We start from the raw sequence: 25,871 nt of genomic DNA on the forward strand, positions 1-25,871 counted from the left end.
AAAGGGATATATGGTAATACTTCTCGTTTCTCTACAACAAAACCTCAAAATAAATAAATAAACAATTAAAACAGCATACAGTATTCCTTAATTGGTTTCATTCAATTCTTTGTTACATTTATTGGTGGCTTATTTTGAGGTCTAACAGAACTACGAGTATATATATCAAAAAATTCGATTCGTTTACAAAATATATGAAAAGGACCGATGGGCCATGGGTTAAGGCATTCATATTTATATCCGTGCGAATCTCGTGTCCACAGACTGGCAATAAATTAGTTAAAGCTTTCCGGTTTGCCAATGACACTGCGTCCTTGAAAGGGAGGAAAGATGGATTCTAGTGAAGGCAATATGCCACCAGCAGGGTCATCAGTGTGGAGACGAGGCTATAGTGACCGAAGCTACTTCCGGCCACACTGTGAGCATCCCTGAGACCCGATTCTGCCGAAAGACGCGCCGAGGTCAGGCCCGGCATCTTCATGATATCCGGTTGGCCTCCAGGCACTATCGGTGCCAGGGGTACAGATCCCTCCGGAATGCTCACCGGTGTGGTGACCTGGAATGGTGCCAGGTTCACAGATCCAGGAGCGGACACGGGAGGCGGCACAGCTCCCTCGACGGCGACAGGAGCTGTTCCATTGGCCGGTGGAGCTGCCTCTGGGGGCGGTGCCGGATAGCAGGCGATCTTCTCCACCTCAATCGTTTTGGTGGCATCCGTTGGATCTGGTTCGGGCACTTTAACGGGCACACAAATGATGCCACCTGCCGGTGGAGCATTCGGATCAGCCGCCGGCGTACCAGGTGCGGGTGGAGCATTTGGATCTGCAGAGGCCGCACCAGGTGCTGGTGGAACTGGGACACTGGGATTGGCAGCTGCACCGGGAGCTGGTGCAACTCCCGCAGGAGAATTGGCATCAGCAGGTGCCGGTGGCAAAGAAGCTAGAGGTGCCAGTGGGACTGCTCCTGGAGCAGGCATTGGAGCAGAACCAGGTGCTGGAGCGGCATAGGCAGGAGCTGGGGGCACTGGCAGTGAGGGTGAGGCAGCTGCCTGAGTGCCTCCAGTATTTATCACCGTTGTGCCCGATCCCACATCGCTGGTGGTCACAGAACCGGGTGGTCCATTGTTGATAATAATGATCTTGTCATCGCCACCACTGCTGCCACCACCTCCTCCTCCACCACCGCCGCCAGAGTAGGAATGATCAATAACACGCGTCTGTGTGGGTGTGAGGGCATGACCCAGGATGGCTCCACCCAAGGCGCCAGCAATGAGACCAGTGCCTGCAAAAAGAACAAACAAAACATTTAAATAAACTAAAGATAAATATAAAATATATAAAACTTACCCAGACCCAAGCCGGAAGAAGATTTCTGTGGCGCCTGCGGATAATAGGTGGCTCCTGCAGGCAGAGCTCCTCCGGCGGGCAAGAAGGTGGCTCCCGGCGGCAATCCTCCGCCAACTGGGGCCTGTGGATAGTAGGTGGCTCCATGGGGAATCTGTCCAGCGGGATGGTAAGAGGCTCCCATGGGATAAGCACCTGCTGGATGATAGGTGGCACCTGCCGGAACATGTCCCGTTGGATAATAGGTGGCTCCATGTGGCACCTGACCCGCCGGGTGGTATGAGGCACCTGCTGGCAGCTGTCCCGCTGGATGGTAAGTGGCTCCCGCTGGCAACTGACCCGCTGGATGATAGGTGGCTCCCGCTGGCAATTGCTGACGCGGATAGCTCGACTGCACATTATGGGCATTGGTGGCCGTAATGGGTGTATAACCTCCAGAAGATCCAAATCCACCGGTGGAGTTATTCCGACCCCTGTAACCGGTGCCAGTATGTGCTCCTCCATAGTAGTGGCTTCCACTCGAACTGGAACTGGAAGCGGCTCCAGCAGCTGGACGAGCTGGACTCTGGAGATTCGTGTTGCTGTGCGTCTGAGTGGCCGCCGAATAGCTTGGTGGTGCCGGCTTGTAGGCCGGATTATAAGCTGGCGGACGCTCGTGGATATTGGTGTGAGCTCCACCCACAGGATTCGAGGCGGAGTATGCGGGAGGTGGACCTTGAGGCTTGGCCGGCACATTCCAGCCAATTGGTGATGAAGTGGCCGCCGGTTTGGCCACACTGTGGCTACTCTGCGACTGGGAGCTGCTCACCCTGCTCGGCTGGGAGTGGCTGCCACCGCCATAGCTCAGTTTTACGTTGTCGGAGTGGGAAGGAGCCGAGTAGGAGTGGGAGGGAGCAGAGTAGGAGTGCGAGGAAGTCCTGCGACTCGAACTGGAACTGGAGCTGGTGCGGCTCCTGCTGCCGCCACCGCCAAACCAACGCTTGGCCTGCACATCCTCTGTGGTTAGGGATAGCATCAGGAGCCCCACCACCAGCAGGCTGCCACTGAGACGCCTGGGTATAATGGTCATCCTTAAAGAGAAGAAGCAATTGATTAATCACAAATATCTCAATTCGAGTGAATTCTACGGAATATTTTAAATAAATTTATTAAAAGTAGAGAGAGCTGTACATTGAGAGTTTCTTTTATCAAATTTCCAGAGAATTACTACATCGTTTTGAAAGATAAATCTTATATGTTTTATTTTTTAAAAACAATTCATTGTAAGTGATGATATCGTTTACAATATTGTTGAGTTGCTTCAGAAGATATTCTTTAAACTGATAAGAATTTTTATATTAAGTATTAAAAAATATTATTTATTCGGTTATTTTTATATTCGGATAACTCATCGTAGTTTTCTTTTTGAAAAATGAACTTTAAACACAGAAATAAATAAATAATTCCAGCATAGAAATAATATATATTTTTTGAAATATAATTTTTGAATTTAATATTAGTAGTAAAGGGTATTTAAGTCTCCGACCTTATCTTCAAATATTCTGATATATTTTTCCCTACTGCACCCCGATTTCCATTGTCCATATGGTTTGTAGTAATCTGCCAGCGAGGCTTTATTTTTATATGTAAAAAAACAAACAATTTATTCAATTTGAGCTAATAATAAACCGCAATTATGGTAAGTCAACTGAGACATGGTTCCCCTCTGGATTCCTATTCCGAATTCCATGAATTTCTGGAGCTTCAAGTGTCAGATTTTATATACTTGAAAAAATAAAAAAATAATCTTATAGATACAAATACTAATTTAATTGATTTTAAAAATAAAATACTCCAAAGAAATTTAAGAAATTTAATTTATAAATATTGTTTTCTTTTGGCCACTTTAGCGATTAAACAGTGAAGCAATTGACACGCCCTGATTGCCAAAAATTTAAAGGCGTTCTGCAATGGCCCGCCCATTTTTTATTTGACCAAATTAGAAGCGCGTTATGCGTGTCTTGGGCGGTTGTCTAATGATAATTAACTTGCTGATTTTGGGGCTGCCTGTCGCGTGGCTATGCTCCATTGAGTTCTGGTCTCGTCACCCTAATCCACACCCAAGTTCCGAGTTCCGAGTCCCAAGTCCCTGAACTATAAACACTCGAGAGTTCGGAGGTCAAGTCTGTGTGACCAAGGCGAACGGAAGCCTCCTTTATGAGGCTCGAAGGCGAAAGGAATTGGATAAAAAGAATTTTGGCTTAAATTAAAAGTGGCGTGAAATGTGGTACTAACGAAATTAATTTATAAACATGCCAGTTGATTTCATAATAAAATAAGAAAGCCAAAGCTTGAATACCCTTGCAGTTTGGAATTGAATTCTATTTATCAATAAGCCCAAAATTAATAAAATCTTTGTATTGATTTTTAAATGAGAATTTTTGCAACAAAACAAAGTTTAAAACACTGATAACTAAGCGAAATGAGCATTAAATTAAATTCGGATTGCTTTCCTATGTTCGTTTTTATTAGGTTAATAAATCTGCATACTCTATTTAAAATTGTAAAAAATCAAAATGTTTCTCATTTATTTACAATTTTAACAATGTAACCCCTTATAAAATTTTGAAATTTTTTAAAAAATTAAATTTTGCCCGGACTTATCTAAATCGATTCGGCTGTTCACGCTGATCAAGAATATATATGATTTATAGGGTCAGAAATGGCTCCTTTACAAATTATAATACCTTTGAAAGAGTATAAAAAAAATATTTTTATTACCTTTTCCAAAACAAACATCTTTGATAAGACTTACTACGAATGTGAGTCATGTTTCAATAGAACTAAACTAGATTAATTTCTAAATTAATGTTCTAGGAATTTTAATAAGACTTGCTACGACGCAAATAAAAGAGGTCAATAAGTGATATTATTGCCAATATTATGTGAATTTTATTAATTAGTAATAATATTTAGGATTAAAATTCAAAGAAAAAGCAACCAAATACTTATGTTGACCCGTAGGTTATCATTTCAAAAATATAATTCCCAAACTCTGAACGTATTTTACTCATAAGAAAATACCATTAAAACCAGTGCTTAAATTCTAAACTAATTAGAATATTAATACTCATTAGGGTTATAAAAAGTATAATCAAAAATTGAGGGCTCTAAAAAACCAGTCTTACTTTTACGACTCATACCATTAACATTTAATTTGTCCCAAGTAATTGTTAAAACAATTGTTTACGAATTACAGTTCTGGAATTTCGCCAAAATAAACAATAGAGTGTGACACAGTCTAATTAAAATAAATCTACCTATTTACCGGCAGTTGTAACTGAAATAAAAATAGTAATCCAAGTTTATTGTTTTGGGTCTGACACACATGCACTTGCTAAAAGCAAAAAAAAACTGCAAGCGATGCTAAAAACGTGTTAAACCCGTTTCAAGTGAGTCATGGAAATCGACGAAAGCTGCAGCGCATGCGCAGCTATGACGTCAATGGGGAAATGGTCATGAACACGCTAAAGCCCAAAGCTGTTTACCCCGTGTTTGTTTACTCATTTTCTTGGTTTCTGAGAATTATAGGGAGACGGTCTAGAAATTGTCTGCTTATCACCTTACTAAAGTCACAGATCAAAGCTTTTTAAGATTAGCCACAGATCGAAGAGTGTATATATGAATATTGTAATCGAAATGAGTACTATGAGTACTTTAAAAACAAATGATTCATTAACTCATTGGAGCCTTGGAGAGAGTTGCTTGTTGCTCAAACCTTACATAATATAAGGGAAGAATGATGCAAAACCAGAGACCATAATGCCTCACATAAGACATATATAAAAATAAAAATTAATTGGGCGTTAAAAGCCGGTTAGTTATGTATGGTATATATGGGGCTTTGAGTGGGTGACTCTCCAAAAATATTTTTCCTACAAAATGTCTTTTTATTTCTATTTAAAGCCAACAGACTTCCAACTATTTGATTTTACCTAAAGTAATATTTACCCTTCGACTTAATGATATGATATGACAGCTGTTCCTTAAACAAATAAATACTGGATAGGTGATCTAATAGTGCGACTCGTGTATATGTATTTATAGTTGATATTTTTTTACACTCCACTGCACTATGCATAAATTTAAGCTGAAGGGTAGTATAAATACATATATAATTTATTCCCGCCCTTTCAAAGTGCTTTTCTGTCATAAAAAATGGAACTCTAAACATTTCTATATTTAAACCAACCTGTTGAGTGCATGAAACAAAAGCTTAACAATTAATATATGTAAATTCTGGATATTTGAAAACATAAAAGCTGTGCAAGATATCAACACAAGGCATCTGTTGACATATAAATAAATGTCTATAAAAATATATTTTTTCAAAAATTGTTTAAGAAGAAACCCCAAAATTGGTTTGAAAGAACCAGGGAATTGGCTTTTATTGTTATGTATATCTGACACTTATTATTATATTGGTTTCCTTTAGCTTTAAGTGACCTTGAAGTCGGCCAGGCATTGCAAAAAAATAAACAAAAGCCACCACAATTAGTGACTAAATTAATGCAACGCTTGCTTTGAACTGTACAATAACTTTGAAACAATTGTTTTTTTTTTGCGAACTGAATTTCGTATTCCTCACATGGAGCACCCACTGAACATACTTGGTTTAGAATGCAATAAACACTAATTTATTTAATATTTACTTTGTTTTACTGTTTATTCCGCTGCCGCGTGCGATTTTCGCTTTTGTTTCGTGCAAAGTTTCTCGAACAAATGAACTGCCGCTGAAAAAATCGTTCGCGTTTTGTGCTTTTCTCTGGAGCGGACAGCGGCAGACCAGAGCAGCGGCAGAGTGAAGGCAGCGACCGCGAGAGCGAAACCAACTTGTTTTAGTTGTTGTTGTCATCAGCAGTGGTCAGTGCACAGAGAGAAAAAGTGTATTAAAATAATGTATATTTAAATAATGCCATTACAATTTTAAATATAATTTTGTTGGCATTTTTTAGTATTTAAAAATAAAGGAATCTAACTTTCTAACTTACTAAACTAACTAACTGTTCAGTTTTCAATCAAATTATAGGATCATATCAGAAATTGATTATAAGTTAACTTAATATATTCCCATTCTTTAAAAGAATATTTATGGAGATTTTTATGACCATTTTTTCGTTAAATCAAATCTTAAAAATCTTATAACTTATCCAAAAACAAACTAGCTATGCTAGTTTTTATTAGGTTATTAAATCTGCATACTCCAGGAGCATAATAATATAATTTAATAAACTTAAGTAAGTTAAAAGATTATTCTAACACCTTTTTCTCAGTGTATTTATCATTCCCATCGCTTGCTCTTCTTGTTTGTGTTTTTGTCAATATCTGGCGTCGCTTTATTGTCTCTTGGGCTCTTCAGACAAAATGTTTTTATTTAATTTTAGCTTCTGGTGGTGTGCCTCTCCAAAGGGAATATCTGCTATCTAAGCAATAATACGTTTATCTCTCGGCTGCTGTAAAATCATTTACGCTGGAATTATGAGTGTCTAATATTAAGATACAAATTTGTGAGAGATAACATATTGACGTAACTTTAAGTAAGGGAAGAACAAGTAACCTTTAACAATTTGCAAAGATTTACAAAAGTTTATTTGGGCAAAGAATTCAGTGTTTCTCGATAAGCGTTTTCATAAAGTCAAATTAATATTAAATTATATATTATTTATTTTTATATTACGTTTTGTAAACTGTGTGAATGATATTGCTTCAAGTCTCTTCCAAAGAGAGTACCAATGTGTCATTGGTCATATTCTCTTCACAATCTCTTCCATCTTTTTTCCTCTCTGTCGCTCTTATTTGTTTTCACAACAATATTGTTGGGGGCTTTAATGAGCATCAAGTGAGCTTCATTGCTTTTGTTGGATCATCGTTCACCCACACAGACATACACACACACACACGCCCCTCACGCGAAGGTGTTTTAAGCTCGTGTCCGACTCTCTTTGTTTCTGTTTTGATACCCTGTAACTGTGGAGTTAAGGAGTATGCTAGAACTTATGTAAATAGATATATTTAAAGGTTTTCTATTTTTTAATTGTTATATGTTTGATTATTGTATAAATTCGTTTAATTTAATTTCAGTTTGGAATTAGTTTAGTAATTTAAATGTGTATATATTAATGGACAATATTGTATTTTCTATTTGTATGTAAGGTATATTTTGGTCTAATTCTTTTTTAATAGCAAGGATTATTTTTTCTATTTTAATGGGTTAATTTGCCTTCAACGTCAAAGTCAACGTTACAGTTTATGAAGCCGCAATATGATAGCCCCTGTTTGTGTTGCTGCCCTATTTTTATTTACTTATACACTGTGAGAACTTATAGTTGTTGTTGTTTAGTTGTTCAGGTAAAGTATTATAATCATAACATATTGTTATACTCGGTTAACACTGAAAGAAAAAGATAGTCGTAGATTTTCTATTAAGATAGAGCTTTTACAAATTACCAAATTTTGGAACTTTTTATTGTGTAATTTTAATATCTGTAATATCTGTAAATGAATTTAAAATTAAAATATAATGTAGTATAAATTAATATTTTTTGGCACTGCTTTTTGTAGCTGTAATTGTATCCTGGAAGAAGGGTGAGTTCCATCAGAAATGTCAGCTTGTTGATAAACCACCGCGGGAGTCGCTGACGTAGATTCTATTCCTGGAATTTTCTATTTTAGTCTCTATATATTCCCGCAGGAATGGAATATTACTGGAAATTCCCATGTTAATGTATGGGTAATTCTCGAAACCCTCTTTAATAAAATAATAAAATTCTCTGGAATATCTATCTAAGAACAAACAGAATACTTGTATTTTATACTCTTTAGTAATTGTAAAAATATAAATTTAAGAAAATGATATTCTTATTAAATTATTGGCTTTTATTTATTATTGTTTACATATAACTTAGTTCCTAGCAGAAACTCAACTCAAGAGGAGTCCGTTTTGACATTGGCAGCTCTGCCAGCCACAAAGCTGGCCACCTCGACGGCGTCACCTGCACCCTCGTCGTGTTGTCCCTCTGGCGCACCCACCGAGCCACCTGCCTCTGAGCCACCCACAATATCGCCGGCGACAATGGGTGGTTCGGTGGTGGGGTGGTTCCAGGGTGGCGGGCTCACCGAATTGTGGGGCGGTACTGGAAAGCAGGCCACACGCTCCACTTGTCGCGTCACCTCTGGATTCTCGGGATCCGTTTCGTTCATCATGATGGGAAAGCAAACGATTCCGCCATCGAGCATGGGGGGAAGGGTTGCCTCAGGGTCTGGAGATTCCTCACTGGAAACGGGGGCACTCTCCTCGTCTCCATCACCATGTCCCTCCACGGTCTCTTCCTCCTCCCCAGCTCCGTCTTCCTCGTTCAGTGGATTCTCGGGAGGAACTACAACGGATGCCTCCCCTGAAATTGTAGTTTCATTTTGAGCCACTTCCTCCGGCAACTGCTGGCCATTGTTGACGATGATGATCTGGCGTCCATTTCCCTGAGCCACCTGCTCCTCCTCCCCACGATTTCGGATTATATGGGAACCATGGTGACGATGGCCAAAGAGCAGGTTGTTCATCATATGACCCGCTAGCATTCCGGTTAGGAAGTCCCCAGAGCCTGAAATTAGAGGGGAAATTTATTACTTAAGATTATAGTATTTAAGGAATGAATTAACTAGTAAACTATGGTGACAAATTAGTAATAATATAATCAAGATTTACGGTATTAATCAAACACTTTCACAGACTTTAGTCAGGTATGTATATCTATCCAAGTTAAAGACTCACCTCCTAATCCCCGATTCATTCCCACAGGTGGCTGGGAGAGGAATACAGCTCCAGGTGGCAGAGCCTGGGGACTTGCATAGACCGTTCCGCTGGCCTGACCCATTGGATATGATCCATAGCCGTATCCCGGTGGCATCTGCTGGCGGGGATAGCTGGGCACTTGCTGCTTCGGTACCATCATCGGTTTGGGTGGTTGTGGTGGAGGTGGTGGTGGTTTCGGCACTGTCATGGCCGTATGTACTGGAGATCCGCTGACCACGCGACGACCGCCACCCGAAGACGAGGGTTTCTTGTATTTACGCCAACCGCCAAATAATCCACCAAAGGAGCCACCACCACGACCTCTTCCACCGCGTGCCTCTGCCGTGTGGAATGTGGCTGAGGCTGCGAGGAGCAGCAGACTGAGTGTCAAGAACCAGGATCGCATTTTGATATCTCGGAACTTATTGGAGCTGATCCCAACTGATCGAGTGGCGCGGATGAACTGGCGGCATGAGGCGCAAACTGCGACGCGTATATCCGCGGAAAGTGATAAATGCGTGGGATGATGCTCTACGATTCAGAAGTGGGGTATATCTATGGAGAAGATAGTGATTTAATTTGGGAAAAGTATCCTTAAGAGTTGAGGGAATAATTTAATAACAAAATAAATAAATAAGTCATTGGACTAAGTATAAAAGTTAGTAATTGCAACAATCAACATGTTTCAATATAATATTTCAAGAAAAAACTCGTACCAAACGAATACAACTATTTAGTATATTAGTATATTTACTTTGAATATTCAAACCTTCAATTATTACTGGTTTTCCTGGACCTTTTTAATTAAAAAGTAAATGTGAAGATTAGAAAATGACAACATTAAATAGAGTCTTTGAAGATGATTAAGGTTAAAATAACACTGTATAATACATTTAATATATTTATCTTTATTATTATTTATTTCTTTGTACACAGAACAAGTTCAATCTTTTTAAATATGGATTAATTGAAAACTTTAAATATTATAACATTAAGTACTTAACCCAGGTATAAGCTTCTTTATTATTTGCAATTGATGAGTACTTCATTGTACAAATATCTATTAAATTTAGGTTTCCCTAGGTTTAAATGCTTTTACTAACTTGTCCAACTTGATATCCCAATGAAATTCAAATAAATTTAAAGGGCATTAAATTACTCCTTTCACCCATTCCCAGTTTCTCAGTCACATTCACTCTCATCTTTCACAAAAAACGAAAAACCTGAACAACACTTGCCCGTGGGCCTGGTCCCCCATCGCTGAAAATTGAATGAGTGTCGCCGTGTAATAATTCAATTGACGCTAATTGAGACGAGCTCGAGCTCGAGTTCTCGGATTTTCTCTTGCAGTCCAATACCAAAAATAAAAAAAATAAAAGACTACAAAAATCAGAAGGAGAATATCATGTGTTTGGAGCGTTGTTGATGTTGATGCGACGGCAATTTGCCAAATGTGTCGCATCTAGTTTCATTACGGCTGGAATCCGTATCTTTGGCTGTTGCCAGTCGCCGGAGATATGTAGATGAATCTCAAGATATACGGCGTACTTGGAACTCGTCACGTTGACTATGACGCCGGCGATCGCTCATGAACCCTAAGTTGACCCATTTCGAAGGCGTTGCAATTGCATCTGCACCTTGGAAGCCATCCCAGGCGAGGTTCTCTGTGAAAATATTTATGTAATCACTAAATAAGCTTCATACTTAGTTAGTAAATTGAATACTTGAGACACAACATAAATTATTAAACAGCAAGCTTAGTTCTATAAATCAAATATAGTTAAAATAACCCTTGATAATAATAAAAATAACAATTCGAAATGAAAAAATGGAAATTGTGAATTATCCCAATGTGGCAAGTACTCGAAAGCGGGGATTCCCATGAATTTAATCTAGGATTTATCTAGAAATATATTATTTTCAGACTAAATGCTCGCTGCCCAAGGGAACGGACCCGAGTGCCGAAGAGTACTGCATTCTTGCGATTAATACATTTAGCTGTAGACTTTTTGTCAATCTAATTAACTTGATGAAGATTTTCTTCTGCACTCTCAATCAGTCCTTTATACCAATTTATGGCTTATGCAATGCAGCCATTTTGATAATACTATTCAGTCTGCTGCATATGGTGACCAAGTACTTGTACGAAGATATCAATTAGAAGGCAATCTCTGCTATTGCTTAAATTCTTACAGCTTCTTTCCGAATCTAGTATCGCTCATTGAATTCACTCCGACGACAATGTTGGGCTCCGCTTACCTGATCTCTGGACCTTGTCTACTGATGCCATATTACACAAGTGCCTGGCGGACCTGTGTTGTCCGAGAGGAGAATTCGAGTCCCTTGCAGTTTGCCAAATTGACTGGAGACATTATGAGGTACTTTGTGATCGGGATTATGGTAATATGTGCGCAAGGATACAAAGCTGATGGAGTTACCTGGTGGTCCTGCATAACATTTATGATGCTTGGATTAGTCTATCTGTTGGTTGTGTCCAATCGAAGACTCTATATCCAGGGTAATGATACGGCTAAAAGTAAAGACCTAACTCTTCTCGAGTTCAGAGTCATTGTATTCATATTTACCTTTGGCATTGTCCTGCTTGTGATCGTGGTATCGTCTTTTATGGAATTTGCAAGAAGTGGTCTTAAAAAAAAGAGACCACCAGAGAGTTTTTCCGATCTGGAAAGCGATGATGAGATTTTGGGCAGCTATACGAAGCAAAGATCCTATTCGAGGCGACGCATTTGGTGGACGACTGTGAATGGAAATAAGATTATGCAGGATAGCCCTTTGACATACAGGATCTTTATGGTGGGTATGGTGATTAGTTATTAATTTTTTTTAATGCAACTCTCCCTAGGTACCCATCTTTTTCGTTGCGGCCCACTTTATTCCTGTTATATCAAAGGATCGCATCCATTATGGATGGGTCAAGTACATCAATTGCTTCTGTTTCCTCGTCCTGCCGGTGCTGCATCTTTTCTATACGTTCGCACTGGTCGACTTCATTGTCATGACCATCATTTGCTGGGTAGCCTCTTTCCTGGTCTATATCTCTACTCACTCCTTGAGGCGACCCGATCATCTGTGGCTTTTTACTCTGTTGGGACTGGTCATCAGCTCGATGGCCATGTGTGTGCTGTGTCGGGAGATCGATAACCTGATTTGGCAATTTATCGGTCTGCGATTCAACCTGTTGCCCGATCTCAATGTCCTGATGTATTTTGGCCTGGGTGAGGTGTTCTGTGAGGCGATTGTGGTCAGGGGACTGCAGCGTAGGAAAATGTTGGATGCCTGCTTCGGATTCGTGATGAGCCTAAGCACTTATGCGATCTTCTTGACTTTCCCACTTCTATACTATCACGAATGCTACAATAGAAATTGCAGTGTGAATATTTCATGATTTTTACATTTCCTTATCATATATTCAAACTATTTCTTTGCAGTTAATTGCCACGGCATCATCAGAAACTTGTGTACTATTTATTCTTATCATTTTGTTTTCTACTTTGCTCCACATTTCAATGAGTGGCTATGAGTTTCGATTTTCCCTACTTCTCTACCTAATGGGAGAGACTTTTGTGTATGTGATATTTCAGTGGATGCGGCATCATGGTGCAGTATTTCCACTTACCTCTTTGCCTACCAAGAAGTGATGTTATTAATTGTAATATAATATATTATATTTAAGTAATTAAGAGTGTAACGGATTTTCCAGAAATGTACTCAACTAAATTTCCCTCTTAAAGAAGCCATAATACTGCTTTATTCTCCCATTAATTTGGTTAATATTTTCTTAGCAAAGATTGAATATTAAAATGTGTTTACTTACCTCACTCTCTATCATCTCTCTCTAGGGGAAAATCACAGCTCGATATTAAGTCATATTCATGGACAACTTTCTCGGCATTGGGGCCAACATAATCGCCATAAATTATCATGGCCTATTGATTGCTGCCGACCATTAAAACCTAATGCCCAAGTCGATGCCCTGACCAGAAACACGCACTTACTCCATTTACAACGCTTGGGCCATTTTGAAAGTCATTTATAATGAAATGTAGATGTTGGAGCGCCCCTAGTACCCCTCTCTCCTTCCGGAAAAACTGAGTCATATGTCATCTATAAGGACCGAAATTAGTTGCCCGGCAAAACTTGTAAAATATTTACGAGCCCAAGTGAGCGCAAAAGGAAAACAATCATGATTTCCACAGGCCGGACACCGGACAAGTGTGCTTGAGGTGCGTAAAAAGTAACTACTTTGTGGCTTATGTGTTGAGTGCTTGAAAATATTGTTTATCTATGTGTGTGTGTGTGTGTGTGTGTGTGTGGTGGTGTGTGGGTGTGTGCGTGTTGGGCGGAAACTAAAACAAAAGCATTGCCTGCTTCTGGGCATATCCAAAAAGGTGTCAGGGTATGCGTACGTGTGTGAGGGACTTCGCTTGTGTGTATGTATATGTTGTGATTGTGCAATAAAAAAGTATCCAGCTGACATTTTGTGTCAAGCACCTTTTTCATTTTGGCACTTCACCATAGCTTGGACCAAGTCCGAGGCCCTTTAGGGCAAGAGGAGGAAACTAGGGTTCGACAAAGCGAAAAGCCGAGGAAATCGGTATGTGTTGCTCATAGTTAATACCTCAAAGGATTTTGGGATTGGACAGGAATGTAATGCCTTAACAAGGACCTATAAATATTTAACAACAATATTTAAGTATTTAATTTGATATTAAATTATGGAGTGATTCTTATTGAAAGTCTAATAAAATGGTAGATAAGATGTTGATAAGATTACAATATAAAATACTCATACTTTCAAGGTTTCTTATTATATATTATAATATTCAAAAATAAACCTTAACACCAGGTATCTCTTAGTCGCGAAATCTAATTTTCTTTATGACTTGTTTTTTGTTGTTTTTTTTTCTGCGGATCCTGTAAAAGATTGGGGTGATGCTGGTCCCGGTTCGCTAGCTGCTTGAGTGATGACAAATTACATTTGTCAGATTTATGACCAATTATGAGCGTGTTATATATCACCCTGGCGGTATGGCGGTGTTAGCCATGGCAATGGCTGAGGCAATGGCCAAATGGCACCGAGAGCCACCTTAATGGCAAGCGCAATGAATAAGTCGCCGTCGTTTGTTTGCGGTCGGGAAAATACCATATATATATATTTTCACATATATATAAACGCATATAAGTCGCTGTCTAGGTCCTGGGTAATGCCAGCACGTTCTTAATGCCTTTGTACAATATCGCATTTCGTACATTTTCTCGCGCCCCAAATCCTCAACTCATCAAAAATTGGGCCGTCTTTTCATCCGGGTTTCCTTTTCTTTTTTTTTTTGAGAAATGTCTTTGGATTTCTTTTGCGTGTGTGAGGGTTTTTTGTCTGAGAAATGGGAGCCACAGAACATATCGCGTGTCCTTATTTTCACACTTTCGCCTCATATTATTTATGCTGTTAATGCGTTGCAAATGGCCAAAAATCGCTTTTATTACACGCGCAGTTAAACTTCAATTATGGCTGCTAATCATAATGCATATGCCTTGGCATTTGCAACGAGGGCAGTTATTCACTTTTATTTTCTATTAGTAAATGAAAGCTTGGAATAAGGTTATTCCATTATGAAACTAATAAATTTTGAGTTAATGAAGCTTTTAAAGGAGATTGTGAAAGGATTTCAAGTGGCTTTAGCTCAATATCAGTTAAATTTGTATAAATTCTTTGGGACTTTTAATGTCTTCAATAGATATTACATATTAAATGAAGCATATTATAATCATATCAATTGTTAAATAAATATTCAAACATTTGTACAACATTTCAATCAGCTTAAACAACAATAATCATTTATTTGGCTGCCCTCGAAGCAGATTAAAAATATGTTAAAACTCCTCAATCTGCTCTCGTTCTAAATCATTCTTACATTTTACTGTGACAAAACACAGAAGGCACGCAGGAATATGCAAAAGGAACCAACAAAAAATGAAAACTCCCATAAAACACGCGCCCAAATGCGCAAATTAAAATCGAAAACCATAAATTATAACAACAAAAAAAAAAAAAGGAAAAAATAACGAACCACCAAGAGCTGAAGAACTGAGGGGCGGTGGGCGTGACAGCAGCTGTAAAACAGCGACAAAAACGAGAACAACAACAACAGAGCACAGGCAAAGGCATTTTATGCTTCACTTTACAATTCAATCAGTTTCAATTTCCACCTGCCGAATACATTTCCGTTTTACAGTTTATTTCCCATTGCCAAATGCCAACTGTGGCCGGCTGGTCTGTTGGTAATTTTTTAATTTCAACTTGAATTTCAAAATTCAATTAGTTTTTAGCCACGCACACACACACAGACACAAATACAGGCACAGACAGGAAGGAAGAAAGGCATAAAGCAGTCAGCCCGCAGATCCTGTGGAAATCAGCATCCTGGAATGGGAAAGGACCGCCTGTGTGTCTGCTCTGGCATTGTTGGTTTCACTTTTTAGATTTATGCTTTTAGATTTTAATGAAAAGCCACATTTATGTAGATGCCACCACACTTCCAGGAGCGCAAAAGATATAGTAGTAGAGCAGACGTCGGAGGGAAATGCAAATTTTGCGGTCCAAGGGGCCGTGGTGTCGGTTCGGGGGCCCAACCAATTTAAGCTCCATAACTCAGACCGTAGCGTGAAAGAAATTAGTTCAGTTGGCGGAGCCACTCCTCTGCCATATCGAGCCAGAGAATCAGAGATTTGATTTGTGGCTGGGACAGCCAAAAAATTGGCAAAACTGCCGTCGAAAGTGTAAGGACAGTATTCAATTTAAATGAGTTTTAAAGAACATAGAATGGTTTATAAATATTTTGAAAATATAACAATATATTATTTAGCAATTAATCTTTATTTTCCTTTTACAAATTAAAGCTAAATGGAGGTCAGTATATGATATCTAGTTCAAGTATATGGCGAGCGCTCTTTAAGTGGTAATGAACACTGCTATTCAATGATTTTATTGCATTTATACCATAGCCACTTATTATTAATGAAGCCCTGACAGACCCTTGATATGTATCAATAATACCAATAATTTCCTCGATGAATTTCCATTTGAAGTACAAAAGGGAGGCTTCCAATTAGTGGAAGGTTTTTTTTTCAAAAAACCCTCCGAGTGCGTTTCGTAGTTATATTTTTCTTACTTTATTCCGCCTTTTTTCGTTTGTTGCCTCTCTGCCTGCAATATCTACGGCTTGTTAGTCAGGCTGTCCATCTATCTGGTGGATCCACCAACACTCTGTTGCACTCACGCAACTGTTGCTGGTGGCAACAACTGGCATGGTGGCAGCAACATTGGATATTGCCACAGCATTCGAAACCCATAAGCCGGTGGCAGCTTGTAGGCAGCGGCAAATAAACAGCGAGGGATATGTGCCACGCCCCTGCTCCCCCCGCCCCCCACGCCACGTTGAACATACAAAAGCGTCGTGCAAAAAGTGTAGCATACAACTCAGGGCGCCATCATCAGCAACATCTGCTGCTGTATCCTGCTACTCTTGGTGCTGCTGTTGCTGCTACTGGTTCACTGCTACATGGCAACTGCACATTACCGTTATGTAGTTTTTCATGCATTCATTGTGATAGTTAGCCGGTCAGCAGGCAACTTCCAGAATATATAGTTCGGCAGGAACAGAGCATCGGGGGAGCATTAAGAGACTTACTCATGCACAGTGGCTAGATATTAAATTCTATTGAAAGTTAAGGATTCAAATATTGGGATATATTTAGAAATATATATTAATATTTCTATATTTAGATTTTTTAGTAGTGATAAGCATTTTTTATAACATTCTCAGGAATGTAAGCTTTTACTTTAAACTAGTGAATGAAATTCCATTTAGATTCTCTATAAAAAGTGCCTATTTCTTCCTATATAATTATAATTTAAAATTTAAAATTGAAATCTAAAATCTATGATCAGTGTCCCAACTACAGATTTGTTGAACTAATAAGTAAGCACACGTCGCACTGGCCTGCCTTCACCTCCATGGCATCGTCCTGCATTGTCCTTCTGATCCGATGTCTCCTGTTCCAGCACAAATGTGGGGAATGTGAATGTGTAGATGGCGGGGGGGTCGTGGAAGTTCAGGGATGTGGCCTGCCATGGCCTGGAATGGCATATATGCCGTGGCTCGCCTGCAACTTGACCCAGGGTCAAATGCAACAAGATGCGGTGCGTCGAGTGGCGATGCTGTGTTACTGCTGCCGTTGCTTCGGCCGCTGTTGCAAATGAAATTTTTCTTCAATTAGTTTATTTTCACACCAATGATTTTGATTTCAGGTCCGATGCCCACCGATGCCGTTCCCCCTGTCTGCTCGATAGGTATGCTATTGTTGGAGCTGTTGCATCGGCATGTTAACGAGGGGGCACATACACTCAGAGGAAAAAGGGGACATTACTTACTAGGAAAAATATGAATTAAATGTGTGTAGGATTACAGATTTTAATATGATCTTGAGTTGAATAATTTAATCTACCTTATTATCAAGAGATTTTATTGTTTTATTCCCTATATCCTGCCATGCATTTTCGAGAATTCTTGTATAAATGCCACTCTTTTCTCTCAGTGTCTTGTGCGGCAATTAAGGCGGCGCGTAATTGTTGCCAGTTGCTGGATGATGCCCGGGCATCGTTGCAACAATATCATTCCGGCAAAGTGGACTCCGGCCATTCCTTGCTCGAACATTGAGCATTTTGTTGCGAAGCGCCAATTTTCGATTGCCTTCCACTTGATGGACCGCCAGCGAATGGAACCAGAGAATGCCAGCGGAAAACTAAAAAAAAAGAAGAGAAGGGAAAAAAGAACAACGTGGCAACGGAAAAATGAAAATGATTGAAGTGGGAGCCAATTTGTGGAGTGTACATGCATAAACATGGAAATCAGAGCGGCGAATGGTGGCAGGTAGCAGCCATCGCATTACCTTTAGTTGCTGGCCCATTACGTATACGCCACGTAAGGCGGCAAAAAATGAATTGGATTTGTCAGCGTGTGCGCAACTAAAAGATATCAGCGGGAACAAGTCCTGGCAGCAGGAAAAGAACACAGAGAGAGCCCAGCGAATCAGGCATATTCCAGAAATGAGCATGCGATACACGTGCTGGGGCAATTTGTCACATGAGCCTCTAAAATATGCCCAAGGGTGTTTGGAAAAAGCCACCGAAGAGGTTCCAACCACACACACACACAACACACACAGTCAGTCAGCACACACATTTTGCACGGCTCAGTAATTGTGTTTTAAAAACCCATTTCGCTAAAAAATCACAAGGTTTTCTCATAGCACTAAAAAAATACTAGGGAAAATATAGAGAGGATATTTATGAACACTTTTTTTAAAAGGTTTTTAAAATTTAAACTTATTTGTAGTGAATATAATATTATAGTGGCTAAAGAATGTTAATTTCTAAGCTCAAACTAACAGAAATTATTTAAGAAAATATTTAAATTTATTAGGTATTATATTATAGTAATCTAAATTCAAACTGTCAAACAACTTTGAGGGTTATATACGAGTATTCTTTTATATCATCTTGATATTAACTTTTAATTATTAATATATATATTTTTGTAATATATTTGTTAAGATAAAGTATTCTTTAGAATTTTCAAAAATTCCTTTAGTATTTTCTCTGAATTCCCAGTGATTATGTTTTCCAGAACTAACCCCAAAAAAAAAGCGATACACATTCAGATGGCAGGCAGCTTAGCGTTGGGAAAAATATGAAGTCTAGCTAAGATTAGATGATTTTTCAAGATAAACGCAGAAAGTTCGTAGGCACTTTTTGGATCCAAGGAAAATGCCGCCTGCCATATATATTTCCCTGCTTTTCAGAGTGTGTGAGAATGTGTATATGTGTATTTAAATGAAGCAATCAATAAAATGCTGCAAATATTCCATTTCGACTGTGAACATTTTCAATTTGCTGCATTGCTTGCCAATGCCAGAGACTTTTGGCTTTTTGAATCGAGTGTCGAGTGAGTATTTACCTTTCAACAGCTGTTTTTAAATTTTTATTTTTATTCTTTTTTTTTTACCATACTCTCATACATGGCGCAGACATAATTTAATTTCACATGCCTTGGCAGCGGCGAACTTGTGCGCGCGTTTGCCCTCGCGTCTCATTTGCAAATTTAAGTTATGTAGATTATAATTAGAAAAGTTTTGGCCCCCAACAAAAACTTTGTTTACAGGCAACACCGGTTTCCCAGCTTCCCAGTTTCCCAGTTTCCCATTTTCCATTTCTACGTCCGACGCGCGCCTCTTTCCACCTACTCATAAAGTCATAAAATTATAGGTAAACGCTTACGTGCATTGCCGGAAAAGCATTTTCCCAAGCCACGTGAACCGTTGGCCAATTTGAATGGGCGTAGGCTTGGCTAATTAATTACCACAGAATTAAACAAGTACTGTGAGTATGGGGTATAGAAAAGGTTTGCACACTTTTCGCCATCGAATTGTTTATATAAATGACACAATTTGAAACTAATCACTTTTAATTGGTCCGCAAAGCGAATTATGGCAATGGAAATGAAACCTTTTTGGGGGCCAAAAAGTCAAGAGGAAAAGTTTTTCAAAGTTATGTTCGAAATTAAAAATATTAAATTGTGTTGCTTGAAGCAAAGTCAAAAAGTTTCGGTAACCGAGGAATTTATGAACCAGAAATGAGAAGCCAAGTTTTGAATTATTTAGGATACCATTAATTGTAGAAGAAAGATTAATGTTTATATAGAAATAATTATGACTATAGTAAGGTAAAGTAATGCCAGTATAAAATATAAAAAATCAAGTCTCAAGTTATATATGTATATTTATTCTTGATCAGCATCGACTTCCTCCTGACCAGTAAGTAACTCTGATCACTAAGTGTCTATGACCATCTACTAACTAAGATGAGTAATTAACTATGACCAGTGATTAACTATGAACATTAAGTATCTATGACCAGTAAGTAGGTATATTCAGTTACTAACTTTGAACACTAATAAACAATGACTTGCAACATTTGTAACACAACACATTTCTGATACTTGGCCGGCAAGAGTCACTTCGTTCCGGGGATGTTAGAACCAGTTGAGAATCATATGCACAGATGTGCGAGACTTGTTTTGGAACAAATTTAAGCTATTTTAGTGAAACTATTCAGTTATTTTTCTATATAATTTTTTTAATATATAATTCGGAGCATGGCGAATCGGTGGACTATATATTTACACATATATATCTGCCATAGGGAGGATCGGACGATTTATAGAACTATGATCGGTAATTAATATTTGACCAGTAATTAACTATGACCCTTAATTAACTATAATCAGTAATTAACTATGGCCAGTGATTAACTATAAACATTAAGTGTCTATGACCAGTAGGTATCTATGACCAATAAGTACCTATGACCAGTAAGTATCTATGATCAGTTACTAACTTTGAACACCAATAAACAATGACTTGCAACTTTTGTAACACAACACATTTCTGATACTTGGCCGGCAGCAGTCACTTCGTTCCGGGGATGTTGGAACCAGTTGGGAATCATATGCACAGAAGTGCGAGATTTGTTTTGGAACAAATTTAAGCTATTTCACTGAAACTATTGAGTTATTCTCCTATATAATTTTACTAATATATAAATCAGAGCATGGCGAATAGGTGGTCTATATATGTATTTACATAAATGTAGCTGACACAGGATCGATCGGAAAATTTTTAAAAATATTATAACTTTTTCAGTTTTCAACAGATTTTATATATATAAAATTTGATATATATAAAATAAATAAAAACTGATAATATATTATTATAGAATTTTGTGTACAATTTTATTAAAATTGGACTATGTACTATATCATATAGCTGTTGTACAAACGATCTTTAAAAATAAAGGAAAATGCAAAACAGTGAATGTAAAACTGTAAATTTAAAATGTAAAGGTTTTTTTTAACATAAATATATAGAGTTTTTATTGCATTTAAATCTGCAATTGTATAAAGCTTACTTTCATGTTACAAGTTAAAATACCAAATATATATATATATATTATTATCCCTCTAATTATTTAATATTTGTGTTCATTTCTGCATCAACGCTTTTTAATACTCTCATTCCCAAAGGTAAGTTCGTTTTTTAACTAAAATATAATCACAAAAAAGCGAGAAAGACAGACAGAGAGCAAAACATACGAAAAATTCATTACGTATACGCCGTGTGGTGTGCAGCTTTGTCGAAGTTGTGTTTTTTTGTTGTTATTGGCATTGTCTGCTCTGAACGCTGATTTACAGCTGTTTTCCTTTTATTTTTTCTCTTGATTTTTTTTGTATTATTCGCATCGTGTTTTTGCCATGTCTTTTGCACCTCGCGTGTTTGGGAATTTTTTACGACTCACGTGCAACCATAAAGTGCTAGCTGGGTGCGCCGTGTTAATTATGCTTTTAAGCAAATTAGCCAGTGCATTGATACACGCGAATAATGCGAAATCGATTTTGGCGAGCAGGCCAATAAATTACCCACAAAACAAGCGCAGGCGTCAAAACAGAAATCGGCAAACAAACAAACAGGACGAAAAAATAAAGCAGGTGCCAACATGTGTGTAAATTTGCCATCATTTTTTGTTGTTGTTTTTGTTTTCTGTGCTTTATTTTTTAACCACAAACGGGAGCGGCATGTGGGTGACGCTTAAAGCCGGTCGATTCTTTAATTTATTTTACAATTTTCATGTTTTATGCGTGGTGCCTGGCAATTTGATAATTACAAAGGAAATCCTATTAGCGCCGCTTATTTATGCTAATTTCGTTATTTTCGCTTAATTTTTAAAACATGAGTGCCCTGTTATCTGTGACCCCAGAAGCAGGGGAAGCTGGGTCTGTCTTTAATTTCATTTAGCGTCTCTGACAGCATTTCAAAGGTGGCAGGACACGGGACACACAGGAGGCACGGGAGGCAGGACTTTGGGCCCAGCACGCACCATTCAAATTAAGCAATGCGTACATTATAATCTTCCATTGGACGGAGAACAGAAAGGACGAGGAGCAGGAGCAGGAGGAGGAATCACCTGCTCATACGTGTCGCCTTCAATTATGTCACATGCGCACTGTGTGCGTCTTCATCTTCTGCGAGGTGAGGAGCATAACAATCACGATACACACGCCTAAGATTGCCATCTATTAGGGGCAAATGTCCTTTCCCACTTATACCCCACCCCCACTCCCCCTGCGACACATCCTTGGCCAATTTTCTGTTGAATTTTTACCTTTTTCACTTTATGGGATAATTTGGTGACATGAATAGACGTGGAAATTTGTGCTTGAAAATGTACCGAGGCCTCTCTTAATTGGCAAACCTTCTTAATATTTAATTATGTCTGATATTCTGGGAATTTCTTTTCTATTCTACTTAAAAATATAAGTATATATATATATATATATATATGTTCAAGAATCATCAACCGTAGAGTGGGCTAATTAAAAATTTAACGCCTTGTTCCTTATATGAAATTGTTTTGATGTGATGAAAAAAGAGTTTTTCTTCTGGTAAAAAAGAAAATATTAGGCTCTGGCATAAAGGAATTTATTTGGTACAAGCAAATATTAAAATATAAAGAAAACTCTTCGATCTTAAAGTACTTTTAAAGCACCCTTTTAAATTTAAAGATATACTACCAATGCAAAAGCCTCGATGACTTTTAATCAACAGCTTGCACTTTGAAGTTTAATTAAATCCCTTTCTCTTGGCTAATTTCATATGCCCTTCTTCTACCAATTACCAATTTTATTGCTAGCCATAAAAAACCGGAAGAGATTTGTGTCTGACCTAGCGAAGAGATCAACAAAATTCGCCTTATTGTTTCAATTTATTATTAACTTTTATACCTTGGAACGGAACTTTATTTACCAATAAATGTGCCAGACTTCAGCGCCAAGATGCTGAGCTATTTTTATAGCTTTTTAAGCCAATTTCCGTTAACGCCCCAATTGTTGCCCCCATTTATGCGTTGTTGTCAAAGTTGAAGGTCATTAAAATGCCGGTGCCCGGGCATAGTTCCTCATCCGATTTGCCAGCTTAGGCAAATTGGCTTTTGGCTCTCTCAGGTGAGCTAAAAATCTGTTCGTTTTTTTTTATACATGTTTTTCTTTTCGACAGAAAAGTTAAACTACAAGTTGAAAATATCTGAGAAAAGGGAATCCCGGTGTAGAGGAAAAGTCGACAGTACTTGATTTAGTTTTAATGGCAGTATCTCTGGTTGTCGTTGTTACTCTTTGTGTTTCTGGGAAATGCTTGGCATTTTATGACGAGCTGGTGAAATAGCAGGGAAAAGCTGCCACAGGACTCTGGCACTCACATGCAAGTCCTGATTTTGTCATCCCCGCCCGGGGGCTAGTGAAATAAAAATGAGCTACCGAACTGTGACGACAACGGCGGAAAAACCCAACCGCCAACTAGCCAGCAAAAACAACAACAATAACAATGTCCTGACGCAGGCAAGAAAACAACAAAGGGGGGGAAAAAAGGAGGAAAAATTACTAGCATAATAACGCAAATATTTTACGATATACAACAACAACAGCACAGTCATTGGGGGGAGTGGGAAATCAGGGAAAAGCCAAGAACTTAAGTAGCTCGGGGCGCGCAAAGAAACAAAGTAAATAAAATTTTCCTTTATTTTTGCAGTACAACATTTATGGTAACCTATATGGACTAGTCCATGAAGGTTGTAACCATGACTGTAATAATGGGATCAGCAAGATTATTCTGTATTTAAGAGAGATCTTTGATCTTTAAACTTTGATCAGGAGAGGCTGAACTTGAATAGTTTAATAGAGTTTGAATAAATACCTTAACAATACTCTTTCTTAGAGTTCTAACACATAATGGTATTCATTTTTAAATAGTAATTCAAAAGTTTATCAAACTATAAGTTTATAATTATATACATTTAGAATTACTGTCCAAATTAATATGATTATCAGCTTGAAAGGCTTTAGACAAATAGGGAATACTATTCTTTTAGGATACAACATAAATTAACCTGAATATATAGAATGATTCAGGATACTACCTATTTGTTTATAACTACTTCTGTTGTCTTCCAAGAACTTGCTGAATGAGTTATAATATATTATATATATCTCACAGAAAGTGTATCCAAATTCCATAAATGGAAAGCATAAAATTCCCTCTTTGTGTTATTCGTTGGCTCGTTTCTTATTTATTCGCTGCTGGCGCACGCATAACTTGCATTGAGGTTAATTTTTTTATGTATTTTTTTTTGCTGGGGTTGTTGTGATTGGGGGGCATTTTTGTTCATTCTAGAAGGCGATGAGGAGGGTTCGCTTGATGGTGTGTATTATGGACTGCAGCCCCAGCCAGCTGATTGTCAATCGCTCGCGGCGGAGACACAATCAGTTGAGCTCGCTTTGGGCCAATGACGCTTCATTTAAAAAGCAAATAAAATTAAAATACGCCCATCCATCCATCCCATTCCATTCCATCGTGTGCGAATATATACATATATTTTTTTGCCAGATCAAACAGTCGAATTATGGGCAAACACACATACACACATGCAGAGGCATCGCAACGACTTCGTCGTCCTGGCAAATTAAAAGCAAATATCGCTTGCGAAAAAATCAATTAAAATCAAATAAGGCTTTGGGTAAATATGCAGCTGATTTAAAATTATTTTTTATGCTGCTTCCGTGGCTGTGGTGGGAGCAGCGGCTGATCCCTTCCAGCCGCCGCCCATTAAAGTACACAAATTATAATTATTGAAGGACCAAGGACCCTCGGACGTTCGCCACTCGGTAGTGTTTCCAATGGACGCCACTTGACGCGGCATTCCACCAATTCCACCGCCAGTCAAGTGCAGTTCGTTGCGGGGACGATGGGAGAGTCCTCCGATCCGAGGGCAAACAGGGAAAGCGGACAATTAATGAAAATGGAATTTACTTTTATGTGTCTCTGCCATCGCAAGCTATCCCACCAGAACTCCGATCCTTTTATGTCCTCCGAGTTCCTCGAATGGCAATGTCAAACAATCTTTTGGCCCGTTTCATGCACTTGTGCTGCTGTTGTTGTTGTTCTTGGCAAATTATTCCACAACTCATCATCATAATGATAATTACGCAGAGTGAGTGTCAGAGTCAAGAGCGAAAATGTTTTCGCCAAGATTGTTGAAATAATCGATTGACCGAGGACTGGGCATGATTTTTATACGGAAAACAGTCAATCAAATTACGGTTGCCGCCAGCGGGGAAAAAAAAGGAAAGGTCCGTTTTGCGAGACAAAAGGAGCTTACAATACGTTGCCTGATTGAAAGCCTTTGTTGATCAACATCCTGCAGGATGACGGCGGGCCTTTATTTACTTTAACAAAAGTAGCGAACTGTCTTACAAACACTGATTGGTGTTGTATTCAACCGAATTCCGGTTAAGCTTATCAGTTAAGTCAATAGATAAGGTGAAATTAAAAAGATTTTTTATCTTAAGTAGGAAAAATTTATTAACAAGTCGTTACATAAATTCCTATTACGTTTTTCTCTAAATTAATAGAAACCCTTCTTAAATATATATATTTAAAGTTCCCCCTATTAGTTTCTAAAAGAATTAAAATTGGGTCAACCTCTATAATGTTCCCAAAATAGTAACAGAAATGAC

General features: G+C 38.5%; 3 protein-coding genes across 7 annotated transcripts; 1 reads left to right on the forward strand and 2 right to left on the reverse strand.

Moving 5' to 3' along the window:
* Window positions 1-83: 83 nt before the first annotated feature.
* Window positions 84-6,119, reverse strand: LOC110184008 (uncharacterized). Of its 2 annotated transcripts, none has more exons than XM_020952373.2 (3): window positions 6,035-6,119; window positions 1,347-2,413; window positions 84-1,281 (listed from the first exon to the last, which is right to left on the reverse strand). In XM_020952373.2, exons 2-3 carry the CDS (start codon window positions 2,410-2,412, stop codon window positions 338-340), a joined length of 2,010 nt encoding a protein of 669 aa, XP_020808032.2. In that variant the 5' UTR covers window position 2,413; window positions 6,035-6,119; the 3' UTR covers window positions 84-337. The 2 variants fall into 2 exon arrangements, with proteins under 2 accessions (XP_020808032.2, XP_086687253.1); XM_086831127.1 differs by having other exon boundaries at window positions 5,993-6,117.
* Window positions 6,120-8,237: 2,118 nt separating this feature from the next.
* Window positions 8,238-9,721, reverse strand: LOC110184014 (uncharacterized). Its single transcript, XM_020952380.2, has 2 exons — window positions 9,151-9,721; window positions 8,238-8,980 (listed from the first exon to the last, which is right to left on the reverse strand). Exons 1-2 carry the CDS (start codon window positions 9,575-9,577, stop codon window positions 8,307-8,309), a joined length of 1,101 nt encoding a protein of 366 aa, XP_020808039.2. The 5' UTR covers window positions 9,578-9,721; the 3' UTR covers window positions 8,238-8,306.
* A 698-nt stretch (window positions 9,722-10,419) lies between these two features.
* LOC110184024 (uncharacterized) lies at window positions 10,420-18,281 on the forward strand. Of its 4 annotated transcripts, none has more exons than XM_086831132.1 (7): window positions 10,420-11,026; window positions 11,079-11,313; window positions 11,367-11,985; window positions 12,035-12,562; window positions 12,621-12,826; window positions 13,032-13,415; window positions 17,501-18,281. In XM_086831132.1, the coding sequence occupies exons 2-6, from the start codon at window positions 11,201-11,203 to the stop codon at window positions 13,096-13,098; spliced, it is 1,533 nt and encodes a 510-aa protein (XP_086687258.1). In that variant the 5' UTR covers window positions 10,420-11,026; window positions 11,079-11,200; the 3' UTR covers window positions 13,099-13,415; window positions 17,501-18,281. The 4 variants fall into 4 exon arrangements, with proteins under 4 accessions (XP_086687258.1, XP_086687259.1, XP_086687256.1 ...); XM_086831133.1 differs by having other exon boundaries at window positions 11,384-11,985; XM_086831130.1 differs by having other exon boundaries at window positions 11,096-11,313.
* The last annotated feature ends 7,590 nt before the right edge of the window (window positions 18,282-25,871 follow it).

This window comes from Drosophila serrata, unplaced genomic scaffold, assembly GCF_035046125.1.
Source record: "Drosophila serrata isolate PLE 108 unplaced genomic scaffold, ASM3504612v1 contig_240, whole genome shotgun sequence".
In the NCBI taxonomy this organism is placed as follows: domain Eukaryota; kingdom Metazoa; phylum Arthropoda; class Insecta; order Diptera; family Drosophilidae; genus Drosophila; species Drosophila serrata.

Excerpts from the sequence above, each read along its gene's own strand:
- LOC110184008 (XM_020952373.2), bottom strand. The coding sequence starts at position 2,412 with ATGACCATTATACCCAGGCGTCTCAGTGGCAGCCTGCTGGTGGTGGGG. Across the intron at positions 1,282-1,346 it reads TTCTTCCGGCTTGGGTCTGG|GCACTGGTCTCATTGCTGGC; the intron begins GTAAGTTTTATA and ends TTCTTTTTGCAG.
- LOC110184014 (XM_020952380.2), bottom strand. The coding sequence starts at position 9,577 with ATGCGATCCTGGTTCTTGACACTCAGTCTGCTGCTCCTCGCAGCCTCA. Across the intron at positions 8,981-9,150 it reads AATGAATCGGGGATTAGGAG|GCTCTGGGGACTTCCTAACC; the intron begins GTGAGTCTTTAA and ends CTCTAATTTCAG.
- LOC110184024 (XM_086831130.1), top strand. The coding sequence starts at position 11,000 with ATGGAAATTGTGAATTATCCCAATGTG. Across the intron at positions 11,027-11,095 it reads TTGTGAATTATCCCAATGTG|ACTAAATGCTCGCTGCCCAA; the intron begins GCAAGTACTCGA and ends TATTATTTTCAG. Across the intron at positions 11,314-11,366 it reads CATATGGTGACCAAGTACTT|CTTCTTTCCGAATCTAGTAT; the intron begins GTACGAAGATAT and ends AAATTCTTACAG.